Source organism: Rhinopithecus roxellana, chromosome 12 (assembly GCF_007565055.1).
Source record: "Rhinopithecus roxellana isolate Shanxi Qingling chromosome 12, ASM756505v1, whole genome shotgun sequence".
In the NCBI taxonomy this organism is placed as follows: domain Eukaryota; kingdom Metazoa; phylum Chordata; class Mammalia; order Primates; family Cercopithecidae; genus Rhinopithecus; species Rhinopithecus roxellana.
This window is the reverse complement of record NC_044560.1, coordinates 110536142-110549225: the sequence shown is the minus strand read 5'-3', so window position 1 is coordinate 110549225 and position 13084 is coordinate 110536142. Positions and strand designations below refer to the sequence as shown.

At 56.1% G+C, this 13084-nt stretch overlaps 1 protein-coding gene across 1 annotated transcript in view; it reads left to right on the top strand.

Moving 5' to 3' along the window:
• The window catches only part of SHANK1 (SH3 and multiple ankyrin repeat domains 1), a 58390-nt gene that overhangs the window by 41055 nt on the left and 4251 nt on the right, over positions 1-13084 (top strand). Inside the window, exons 22-23 of the mRNA XM_030912901.1 lie at positions 7393-7489; positions 9932-13019. Coding sequence (XP_030768761.1) covers positions 7393-7489; positions 9932-13019 — 3185 coding nt within the window. The remainder of the gene's footprint in view (positions 1-7392; positions 7490-9931; positions 13020-13084) is intronic.

Genomic DNA, 13084 nt, shown 5'->3' with positions numbered 1-13084 from the left:
CCCATCATCCTGACCCCTCCCCATCACCCTAACTCCTCCCCATTATCCTAACTCCTCCTCATCACCCTGACCCCTCCCCATCATTCTGACCCCTCCCCATCACCCTGACCTTTCCCCATCACCTGACTCCTCTGTTGTCCCTTTGACTCCTCCACTGTCTCTCATTTACCTCTTCTCTCACCCTGACCCCCACCCTATCACCCTCACCCTTCCCCATCACTCTGACTCCTCCTTTGTCACCTGACCCATTCTCTGTCACATTGACCCCTCCACTGTCCCCCAACCCTTCCCTGTCATCCTGACCTCTCCCCCATCACCCTGGTCCCTTCTGTCACTCTGACCCTTCCCCTGTCACATCGACCCCTCCACTGTCACTCTGATCCCTGCCTCATCACCTTCACCCTCACCTGTCACCTTATCCTCGCCTGTCCCTCTGGCCCCCATCACCTGCACCCATACCCTGTGCAGGTGTTTCCCTCGCCTTCCCTCCTCCCAGCTGTCCTCTCCTGCCTGGACTCTGTTCTTGGTGTCCTCTCCAGCTCTGCCCTTCAGCAGTCCCCATGTGCTTCCTGACTGGTCACATCCCCTTCTCCTGGCTCTTCCCACCCCTCCCATTTTATCTTAGGGTTTTTGAGCCACTCTGATATCTTTTCTCCGATGTGTCTTTAATCTCCTCCTTACTCGCTGGCTGCTCTAGGATAAGGCCCTTTTCTCTCTGATCCACAGCCTCTTTCATTATCACCCGAATGGGTATAATCCACCCTAACTCACAGGTGTGAGGATCCAATGAGGGCACATAAGAAAAACAGCAGGCAAAATGGCTCACACAAGAGTGTCTCTCTCCACTTGCCACTTCTCTACTGCTTTTATCTTCTGGAAGGTCCTGCTGTCTGATACCACACAGCTGCAGGACAGGACAGAAAGCCAAGCAGAGTACTGGGCTGTGGCTGAAGGAGATGGGGGAGGGGGTCAGAAAAATATTCAGCAAAGCAGAGAAGGATTGAGCAGGCTGAGACGCGCTTAGAGAAGAGCAGCATGGCAGGAAATCCGTCAAAGCAGGGATGCCTTCAGGCGACAGCTCCTGACACCTGCTTGGAACTGGCTCTGTGCTGTTTGATGGGAATGTTCAGAGGAACAGGCTGGGATTTTGTCCTGGAGTTGCTCCCCACATCTTGTCAGGGCTTCTTGTATTGTTTCCAATGAATTCTTCCTTCTGCAAATATTTATTGAGCACCTACTATATCCTGGACCCGCTGCTGGGCTCTCAAGGTCTCTCTCTTTTTTCAGTCAAACAAAGTAACTTCCTTTACAGAATTTACATTTGAAAGAGGAAACTAGCAGAATTAGGTTCTGCTGTACCTGAGGGGGAAAAAGCAAATAATAGTGACTTGACCAAGAAAAATGCTTTTATCTCTCTCTTGTTAAACAAGTATGGGGGCCAGGCATGGTGGCTCATACCTGTAATCCCAGCACTTTGGGAGGCCAAGGTGAGTGGGCAACATGGTGAACCCCTGTCTCTAGTAAAAATACAAAAATTAGCTGGGTGTGGTGGTGGGCACCTATAGTCCCAGCTACTCAAGAGGCTGAGGCAGGAGAATCACTTGAACCCAGGAGGTGGAGGTTGCAGTGAGCCAAGATCATGCCATTGCACTTCAGCCTGGGTGACAGAGTGAGACTCCCATCTCAAAAAAAAAAAAAAAAAAAAAAAAAGTATGAGATAGGGAGTCTCAGGCAGGTTAGCAGCCTCCATGGTCTTAAAGACCCAGAATCCTTCTCAATTTCTGCTCCACCATCCTCGCCATGTTTCCAACTGCAGACTGGCCTCATAATCCAAAATGGCTGCTGGAGCTCCAGCTATTGCACCAGCATTCCAGGTAGCAAGAACAAGGAAGGGCAGAAAGGCAGAAGGGCAAAAGAGGGCATCTTGCTGCCTCTTGAGTTACCTCCAAGACATCCAAGATGTAACACACAACACTCCCACTTGTGCATCCGGGTTGGCCTTCCTTTGTCATATGTCCACACCTAGCTGCAAAGGAGTCTGGGAAGTGTAGTCTCTCCAAAGGTGCCAAATAAGATTGGCATTTTCTTACCAAGCAAATAGAGTAGAAAGAGTATTGGGGTGGGCTGCATGCCCAGGGAGACAGACAGTAAACAAGCAAGCAAGTGATTATGATGACTCCAAACTGGCATAAGTTAAGGGAGTTATGAACAGAGTAATAGGAGGAAGCCTCTCCAGAGAGGAGACCTTGAAGCCAAAATCTGAAGGAAACCTGAAGGAAATTTGCAGGTCCTACCCAATCCCACCCTTCTATCACCTGTCTGACCTCAACTCCTGCCCTTTAGCTTCTGGCCTCCTTCCTAGTCCACCTGAGCCTGCCTGGCTCACCCTCACCTCAGGGCCTTTGCACCTGCTGTTCCACCTGCCTGGAACACTCTTCCTCTACACATCATTATGCCCCCTCCTTCACCTCCTCCAGGAGTTTGCTCAAATAATACCTTCTCAGTGAGGCCTTCCTTGACCACCTTATTTTATTTACTTTGAGACAGGGTCTTGTTCTGTTACCCAGGCAGGAGTGCAGTGGCACGATCATAGCTCACTGCAGCCTCAAACTCATGGGCTCAAGGAATCCTCCCATCTCAGCCTCCCAAGTAGCTGGGATAACAGGCACATGCCACCATGCACCACTAATTTAAAAAAAAAAATTGGGGGTTAGAGACAGGGTCTTGCTATGTTGCCCAGGCTAGTCTCGAACTCCTGGGCTCAAGCAATCCTCCTGCCTCCTGGAGTGCTGAGATTACAGAGAGGAGCCACTGTGCCTGGCCAGCCTTTTAATTTAATTTAATTTAATTTAATTTAATTTTATTTTATTTTATTTTATTTTATTTTTTTAGAGTCTTGCTCTATTACCCAGACTGGAGTGCAGTGGCACGATCTTGGCTAACCACAACCTCTGCCTTCAGATTCGAGCGATTCTCCTACCTCAGCCTCCCTGGGACTACAGGCATGCGCCACCACGCCTAGCTAATTTTTTGTATTTTTAGTAGAGATGGGTTTCACCATGTTGGTCAGGCTGGTCTCAAACTCCTGACCTCAAATGATCCACCCACCTTGCACTCCCAAAATGTTGGGATTAAAGACGTGAGCCACTGCGCCTGGCACCAGCCTGTATTTTAAATTACATTCTCCCTCTCTCATCCCCCTTACCTCCATCTGACCCGTGTTATATTTTATGAATTTATGTTGTTTATGGCCTGCTTGGCCTTCCTGTGGGCCGGGACATTTGTCTAATTTGTTGTATCTTCAGTATCTGTCACAGTCCCTGGCATAAAGGAAGTCCTCAATAAATATTTCTGGAATGAATGAATCAATGAGACAAACATAGCAACAGACAGTCCCAATCCAGGGAGGGAATTATAGTGAGAGGCGTGTATTACAGACCCCAGGAAAGTCTGGACTAGAACCAATAGAACTCTCTGTGATGATGAAATGTTACACATCTATACTGTCCAATTTGGTAGCCACCAGCCACAGGTAACTGTTGAATATTTAAATATGGCCAGCACAACAGAGAAATTGAATTTTACAAATTAATTTTAATTAATTGCCTTTTTGGTTTGTCTGTTTCTTTTCTTTTTTTTTTCTTTTTTTGAGACGGAGTCTCGCTCTGTCGCCCAGGCTGGAGTGCAGTGGCCGGATCTCAGCTCACTGCAAGCTCCGCCTCCCGGGTTTACGCCATTCTCCTGCCTCAGCCTCCCGAGTAGCTGGGACTACAGGCGCCCGCCACCTCACCCGGCTAGTTTTTTGTATTTTTTTAGTAGAGACGGGGTTTCACCGTGTTCGCCAGGATGGTCTCGATCTCCTGACCTCGTGATCCGCCCATCTTGGCCTCCCAAAGTGCTGGGATTACAGGCTTGAGCCACCGCGCCCGGCCTGGTTTGTCTGTTTCTTTAGAGACACAGTCTCACTCTGTCATCCAGGCTGGAGTGCAGTGGTACGATCATAGCACAGTGAAGCCTTGAACTCAGGTGATCCTCCCACCTCAGCCTCCCAAATAACTAAGATGACAGGCGTGTGTCACTACACCTAGCTAATTTTTTTTTTTTTTTTTGAGACTGAATGTCACTCTGTCACCCAGGCTGAAGTGCATAGGTGTGATCTCGGCTCACTGCAACCTCCATCTCCCGGGTTCAAGTGATTCTCCTGCCTCAGCCTCCTGTATAGCTGGGATTACAGGTACACACAGCCATTCCCAGCTAATTTTTGAATTTTTAGTAGAGATGGAATTTCACCATGTTGGCCAGGCTGGTCTCGAACTCCTGACCTCAGGTGATCTGCCCACCCTGGCCTCCCAAAGTGCTGGGATTACAGGCGTGAGCCACCGCACCCAACAATTTTTGTAATTTTTATTTTTTTAGAGACAGAGTCTCCCTATGCTGCCCAGGCTGGTCTCAAACTCCTGGGGTCAAGCAATGCTCCCTAATGTTGAGATTTCAGGCATGAGCCACCATATTGGCCGGAAATGCACAGTTGAATGGCTAGTGGCTACTCTAAGGGGCACTGCAGGCCTAAAGGAAGGGGGTAGCTGGGCCAGGGTACAGGGCTAAGATGACAGAGCTTTTCCAAGCAGAGCACAGAGCCCAGTGAAAGGATGTTCCAAGCAGAGTTTCGGAGGTGAGACTTGAGGGAACTGGGCATGGTTGTGAATGGCTGGAGGAAAGAGGCAGGAGGGGGTACGGTGGGAAGTACAGGAAGTGAGGGTTCATCCCAAAGGTGGGAACTTCATTCCGAGAGGGTTTCCTTTCTCTGCACTTCTGGTCTCAAAGATGGAGAAGGGAGACACATGGGAGACCTGGCAGAAGCTAGGGACTCCGGGCCCCTAAGTGCCTGACCTTGGCTGATTCTCCCTGTTACTTATCTGACGCTTGTAGAACAGCAGGCCCTATGCGGGGACTGGGAACTCAGTGGGAAACGAGACTGATAAAGTCACTACTATACCCTACCCTCAACAGGTTTCATAATGACTTCCGTGAACCTTAGGCACTTTTGCTCTTCTGCATTAAAAACAAAAACAAAAACAAAAACATTGGCCAGCAAGGTCTCTCATGCCTGTAATCTGAGCACTTTTGGGGAGGCCAAAGTGGGAGGACAGCTTGAGCCCACGAATTTGAGATGAGCCTGGGCAACATAGCAAGACCTCGCCTCTGCAAAAAAAAATTTAAAAATTAACTAGATGGCCGGGCGCGGTGGCTCAAGCCTGTAATCCCAGCACTTTGGGAGGCCGAGACGGGTGGATCACGAGGTCAGGAGATCGAGACCATCCTGGCTAACACCGTGAAACCCCGTCTCTACTAAAAAATACAAAAAACTAGCCGGGCGAGGTGGCGGGCGCCTGTAGTCCCAGCTACTCGGGAGGCTGAGGCAGGAGAATGGCGTAAACCCGGGAGGCGGAGCTTGCAGTGAGCTGAGATCCGGCCACTGCACTCCAGCCTGGGCGATAGAGCGAGACTCCGTCTCAAAAAAAAAAAAAAAAAAAAAAAAAAATTAACTAGATGTGATGGTGCCTGCCTATAGTCCCAGCTACTCAGAAGGTTGAGGTTGGCAGCGCTTGGACCCGGGAGGTCAAGGCTGCAGTGAGCCGTGTTAACGCCACTGCATTCCAGCCCCGTCTAAAAAGAAAAAAAAAAAGTTTAAATTTTATTATTTTGTTGCTGCAAAGACCAATATTATCCAGGGTAGAATTTTTTCTTTTTTTTTCTTTCACTTCTACTTTGAAAAGAAATTAAAACATTTCCCCTAAAAGCATCATGGGCCCTAGACACTGTAGGTGGGATGCCTGGGATACATCGGCCCTGCCTTCAGGGAGTTTCTAGGCTAGTGGAGGAAACAGACAGCAAGTAAACAAGACGGTTTCTAGGGAAGAGAGATGCTGTGAAGAAATGGACAGAGGGAAGTGCAGTCTGGGCAGGGGGCTGGGGAAGGTCTCACCAGGAGAACTTAGCACTGAAAAGGAACTGTGACAATAAGAGGGAAAGCGGTTGCCGAGAGAACCAGGGCTTGCAGGTGTTCTCAAATGAGGGTAGACCTGGGGCTGACAGAGGAGAAGGAAGAGGTGGGAGTGGAAAGGGACCAAGGGAACAAGTGGGAAACGTGGGCAGAGGCTGGGTCCTGCAAGGTTTCTTTGTGTGGGCTTCCCTAGAATGGGAGCCTGAGGTGGGGATTCCTGTACTAAGTGTTTGCTAAGGGGGAACCTTCAGGGAGTGCAGGAGACTGGCTGGGGCTGTGGAAGGAGGTCAGGCAGACGTGGTTCTCGCTGGAGTGGGAACCCGTGGGGTCAGGCTGGGCACCCCAGCTTTAGTGCTGCCTGGGACCTCCATATCAGTCAATCATGGGCTGTGGGCTGCTCCGGGAAGCAGGGACACATAATGGACTGGGCGAGTCCAGGACTCTGAAGGAGGGTGATTCGTAAGGGCCACAGGCAGGTGACACTCCCAGCAGTGGGAGAGGGATGGGATGCTGCATCCAGGGGGAGGGGGAGGGCAGCTGCAGGGGTACCAGCAGTGCCTGCCATGGAGGGTCTTGTAGACCAGAGCTGGGAGTTTGGTTCCCTCCGATCTCCTAACTGACATGGGATTTCAAGCAGGGGCAATAGCATGCTTTTTGAAAGATGCCTCTTCCTCTTGTGTGGAAAACAGACCGGAACAGGGTGGGGGGTCGAGGATGGCAGCAGGGAGATGAGGGAAGAGGCTGCTCCGTCCTGGAGAACACTGGTGGGGACCTGGACATGGGCAGTGGCTGGAGGAAGGAAGCAGAGCAAGAGTCGATGGAAAATCTGCTTTCTTCTCCTTTCTTTCTCCCTCCTGCCCAGACTCAAGGCTTTTCATTCCCCCAGAATTCCTTTTTGCCTTCTTCTTCTTCTTCATTTTTATTTTATTTTATTTTATTTTATTTTATTTTATTTTGAGACAAAGTCTCGCTTTGTCACCCAGGCTAGAGTGCAGTGGTGCGATCTTGGCTCACTGTAGCCTCCACCTCCCGGGTTCAAGCGATTCTCAAGCCTCAGACTCCCAAGTAGCTGGGATTACAGGTGCCCGACAAATGCCTGGCTAATTTTTGTATTTTTAGTAGAGACGAGGTTTTGCCATGTTGGCCAGGCTGGGTCTTGAACCCCTGACCTCAGGTGATGGTCCTGCCTCAGCCTCCCAAAGTGCTGGGATTACAGGGGTGAGCCACGTCGCCCAGCCTCCTTCCACCATCTTCACACTGCTCTCCCTTCCTGCAGGGGCTTAGGGAAGGAATAGTGGGCAGCTGTGTGGTGAAGCCACAAGCCTTTCTGTGCTCACTGATCTCTCTCTATCTTTTCTCTCTCCCCCCCTCTGACTGCCACCCCAAAGTCGAGCTTCGATCCCCACCACCGTGCCCAGCCAAGTTACGAGCGTCCTTCTTTCCTGCCTCCAGGACCTGGGCTGATGCTCCGGCAAAAATCTATCGGTATGCCACCCAAAAGAAGAGATGTGGGGGCTGGGGGAGGCCAGGAATGTGACAGTTTAGGAAAAGCAAGCGGACTTGGAAATGTTTTCTGCTTCCAGAGAGACCATAGTTTCATCAAATTGGGTTAAGAGTTCAGGCTTTGGAGATGGGTGAACTTGACCATGATCCTGGCTCCCCTCCTTCCCAGCTGTGTGACGGGGCAGGTGGCTTCACTTCTCTGGGCCTCTGGCTCTACATCTAGAGAATGGGGATGCAGTGAGCTAAAGCGCCTGCTACAGCTTTCTGGTTCTTTCTCTTATACCAGATTCCATCCATCCATTCATTTTACAAGTGTTTACTGAGCGCTCCCCACATGCCAGGAATTGTTCTAGAATAGGGATATGTCAGCAAATAAAACAGACTAAAGGTTCCTTCCCTCATGGGGCTTGCCTTATAGCAGGGAAGACAGATAATGGATTATAAGGATGATAAGCAAGAAAATTATCTAGTATGTTAGCAGTTGTATGTGCTATGGAAAAAAAAAGAGTAGGCCAGGTGTGGTGGCTCACACCTGTAATCCCAGCACTTTGGGAGGCCGACGCGGGCGGATCACAAGGTCAGGAGATCGAGACCATCCTGGCTAACACAGTGAAATCCTGTCTCTACTAAAACTACAAAAAATTAGCCGGGCGTGGTGGCGGGCGCCTGTAGTCCCAGCTACTCGGGAGGCTGAGGCAGGAGAATGGTGTGAACCCAGGAGGCGGAGCTTGCAGTGAGCTGAGCACGTGCCACTGCACTCCAGCCTGGGTGACAGTGGGAGACTCCGTCTCAAAAAAAAAAAAAAAAAAAAGTGAAAAAAATAGTAGAGTAAGGAAAGAGATCGCGCCATTGCACTCCAGACTGGGCGACACAGCGAGATTCCGTCTCAAAAACCAAACCAAACCAAACCAAACCAAACAACATCTAGAGATGAATTGGGGTATCATGAGGCTGTCTGGGGGTAAGGCATTCCCAGGCAGAGCGAACCACTTCTGCAAAGGTCCTGAGGTCGGGCTGAGTCTGGTGCGTTTACAGAACAGGGAGGAGGTCCGTGTAGCAGGGGCCGAGTGAGCACTGGACATTGAGGGCAGAGGGGGACAGGGTCCCCATCCTGCAGGGTCTGGGGAGTCATGGTGAGGACTTGAACCTTTGCCCTGAGTGAAGTGGGTGCATGGCCAAGACTCTGAGCAGAGGAAGGACATGAGCAGACTTCAGTTTTAACAGAAACCCTCTGGCTGCTGTGAAGGGACTAGATTGAAGGGGATGAGCTGGGAAGCCCGGGGACCAAAGAGGAGAGGTGACAGCTATTGCTATCCAGATAGGAAATGATAGTGGCTGGCCCAGGGTGGTGACTCTGGAGGGGTGAGAAGGGACTGGATTCCGGATATGTTTGGAAACAACAGGATTTGCTGGTGGATTGGATGTGGGGGACGTGAAGAAGAAAGCTACTAAGGGTGGCTGCAAGGTTTTCAGTCTTAGCGCCTGAAAGGGCAGAGCTGCTGTTTGCTGCGGTGGTAGGGGGAGACGGTGGGCTGGGCGGAGTCTGTTGGGGAGGAGACCAGGAGATTGGGTTGGAGAGTTTCGAGTCTGAGATGCCTGTGAGACAGCCAGTTGGGTGTGAGTATTTGAATATAGGAGCCTGGAGCTCGGGGCTGAGGATGGGGCCCCAAGCATAAACGTGGGCGTCCACAGCAGAGAGGCAGTGAATGAAGCTGGTCACTGGTTGAGAGGGAGTAGTCAGAGGCGAGAAGAGGGTCAAAGACGGAGCCTTGGCAGTGAAGTAAGCAAAGACTTAACTCCTGCACGCCTCCTGGAGTTGTTTTTCCCTGATTGGATCCAGCTTTTCCCCAACTCCTGGCGTTCAAAGTCCACCAGTGTGAGTCTTGCACTCCCACTGAGTGTGGGGTCCACCTGGCTCTCATCGTTTACCTGATTGTTTTTTCTATAGATCCGCTCCCTTTTAAACTTTAGCCTCATCATAAGTGGTTCTCTCTGTAGAATCACAGCTTTGACGTGCTGGTTGCACTTTTTTCCTGCATATAAGTGAAAAGAAACACGCATCTATGCATAAACACGAGGGACTATCCCTTCCCAGCTCCAGCCGCTTTTGCTGGCCCCAAACCATTCACCGAGCCTTTGAAGAGTTAGAAAACGGCGCCCCCTCCTGGCATGGGGAGGAAGTTCCGCCGAATTTCAGTTTCCTCACCTTGCGGTTTGCAGTTGTGCAGTGCACAACCTGTACCTCTGTATGAAGCAGATTTGGGTTTACCCCAAATAGGGAAGAGCTGGGCGAGTCCACGTGAAGTTCCTGGCATATACGGGGTGCCATTCTTGTTATTAGTATTGTTGCAGTTCTATGGGATAGTGGAGCAGGGAGACCCTCTCCACCAGGGTCCCCCTCCCTGATCCTCTGTATCTCCCCAGGGGCGGCAGAAGATGAGAGACCTTACCTAGCACCCCCAGCCATGAAATTCAGCCGCAGCCTGTCTGTGCCTGGTTCGGAGGACATTCCCCCGCCACCCACCACGTCCCCACCGGAGCCCCCCTATAGCACACCTCCAGCCCCCTCCTCCTCAGGGCGCCTCACCCCCTCCCCTCGGGGAGGGCCCTTCAACCCCGGCTCTGGTGGCCCCCTCCCCGCCTCCTCCCCTGCATCCTTTGACGGGCCCTCCCTTCCCGACACCCGCGTGGGGAGCCGCGAGAAGAGCCTGTACCACAGCGGGCCCCTGCCCCCTGCCCACCACCACCCGCCCCACCACCACCACCACCACGCCCCGCCCCCCCAGCCCCACCACCACCACGCCCACCCTCCTCATCCTCCGGAGATGGAGACAGGTGGCTCTCCCGACGACCCTCCACCCCGCCTAGCTCTGGGGCCCCAGCCCAGCCTGCGAGGCTGGAGGGGCGGCGGGCCCAGCCCGACCCCGGGGGCTCCGTCCCCGTCCCATCACGGCAGCGCAGGCGGGGGCGGCGGCTCCTCCCAGGGCCCGGCTCTGCGCTATTTCCAGCTGCCCCCGCGGGCGGCCAGCGCAGCCATGTACGTGCCCGCCCGCTCGGGCCGCGGCCGCAAGGGCCCGCTGGTCAAGCAGACCAAGGTGGAAGGCGAGCCCCAGAAGGGCGGCGGCCTCCCGCCTGCGCCGTCGCCCACGTCCCCGGCCTCCCCGCAGCCGCCGCCCGCAGTGGCCGCGCCCTCGGAGAAGAACTCCATCCCCATCCCCACCATCATCATCAAGGCCCCGTCCACCAGTAGCAGCGGCCGCAGCAGCCAGGGCAGCAGCACCGAGGCGGAGCCCCCCACCCAGCCCGAGCCTGCGGGAGGCGGCGGCGGCGGCGGCGGCGGCTCCTCTCCCAGCCCCGCCCCGGCCATGTCGCCCGTGCCGCCGTCCCCCTCGCCCGTGCCCACCCCCGCCTCGCCCAGCGGCCCGGCCACGCTGGACTTCACCAGCCAGTTCGGGGCCGCCCTGGTGGGGGCGGCCCGGAGGGAGGGGGGCTGGCAGAATGAGGCGCGCCGGCGCTCCACGCTGTTCCTTTCCACCGACGCGGGGGACGAGGACGGCGGAGACGGCGGGCTGGGCACAGGGGCGGCCCCGGGCCCGCGGCTGCGCCACTCCAAATCCATCGACGAGGGCATGTTCTCCGCCGAGCCCTACCTCCGACTGGAGTCTGCGGGCAGCGGCGCGGGCTACGGCGGCTACGGGGCCGGGAGCCGAGCCTACGGGGGTGGCGGGGGCAGCAGCGCCTTCACCAGCTTCCTGCCCCCGCGACCCCTGGTGCACCCGCTGACCGGCAAGGCCCTGGATCCCGCCTCCCCGCTGGGGCTGGCCTTGGCCGCCCGCGAGCGAGCGCTGAAGGAGTCCTCGGAGGGCGGTGGGCCCCCCCAGCCCCCTCCTAGGCCCCCATCGCCCCGCTACGAGGCCCCGCCGCCCCCTCCGCACCACCACTCGCCCCACGCCCACCACGAGCCAGTGCTGCGTCTCTGGGGGGCCTCCCCGCCGGATCCCGCGCGCCGGGAGCTGGGGTACAGGGCCGGGCTGGGCAGCCAGGAGAAGTCCCTTCCCGCCAGCCCGCCCGCCGCCCGGCGTTCCCTGCTACACCGCCTGCCGCCCACCGCTCCCGGGGTGGGGCCCCTCCTGCTGCAGCTGGGGACGGAGCCCCCGGCCCCGCATCCTGGAGTGAGCAAGCCCTGGAGGTCCGCAGCCCCCGAAGAGCCCGAGCGGCTGCCGCTGCACGTGCGGTTCCTTGAAAACTGCCAGCCCCGGGCCCCTGCGACGAGCGGAAGGGGCCCCCCCTCGGAGGACGGACCCGGGGTCCCGCCGCCCAGCCCACGCCGGTCCGTGCCCCCCTCCCCGACCTCCCCGAGGGCCAGCGAAGAGAACGGGCTGCCACTGCTGGTTCTGCCGCCGCCCGCCCCCTCGGTGGATGTGGAAGATGGCGAATTCCTTTTCGTGGAACCGCTGCCTCCGCCCCTGGAATTCTCCAACAGCTTCGAAAAGCCGGAGTCGCCCCTCACGCCTGGGCCTCCCCACCCGTTGCCCGACCCACCTGCCCCGGCCACCCCGTTACCCCCTGTGCCACCCCCGGCTGTGGCCGCAGCCCCTCCCACCCTGGACTCCACCGCATCCAGCCTGACATCCTATGACAGCGAGGTGGCCACCCTGACCCAGGGGGCCTCCGCCGCCCCTGGGGACCCCCCTCCACCAGGCCCGCCTGCCCCAGCAGCACCGGCTCCCCCTGCCCCACAGCCCGGCCCGGACCCTCCGCCTGGCACGGATTCTGGCATTGAGGAGGTGGACAGTCGGAGCAGCAGTGACCACCCGCTGGAGACCATCAGCAGTGCCTCCACGCTGAGCAGTCTATCTGCTGAAGGTGGTGGCAGCGCAGGGGGTGGGGCCGGTGTGGCCAGTGGGCCGGAGCTTCTGGACACCTATGTGGCCTACCTGGACGGCCAGGCCTTTGGGGGCAGCGGCACTCCCGGCCCGCCATACCCTCCTCAGCTCATGACTCCCTCTAAGCTCCGGGGTCGGGCACTAGGAGCCAGCGGAGGCCTGAGGCCTGGCCCCAGTGGGGGACTCCGAGACCCTGTCACCCCCACCAGCCCCACCGTCTCGGTGACAGGGGCTGGAACCGATGGGCTGCTGGCCTTGCGTGCTTGTTCAGGACCCCCCACGGCAGGCGTGGCTGGGGGTCCAGTGGCTGTAGAGCCAGAAGTCCCACCGGTGCCCTTGCCGACGGCCTCCTCTCTGCCTCGGAAGCTGCTGCCCTGGGAAGAGGGCCCAGGCCCACCGCCACCACCTCTGCCCGGTCCCCTGGCCCAGCCTCAGGCCTCAGCCTTGGCCACAGTAAAAGCCAGCATCATCAGTGAACTCAGCTCCAAGCTTCAGCAGTTTGGGGGCTCCTCGGCAGCTGGTGGCGCTCTGCCCTGGGCCCGAGGAGGCAGCGGGGGAAGTGGAGACAGCCACCATGGGGGAGCCAGCTACGTCCCGGAGAGGACCTCCTCCCTGCAGCGGCAGAGGTAAGCGGGGGGGCTGGTGGCCAACAAGGGAGGCCAGAGGGGTTGATGGCATAGCTGTGTCCCTT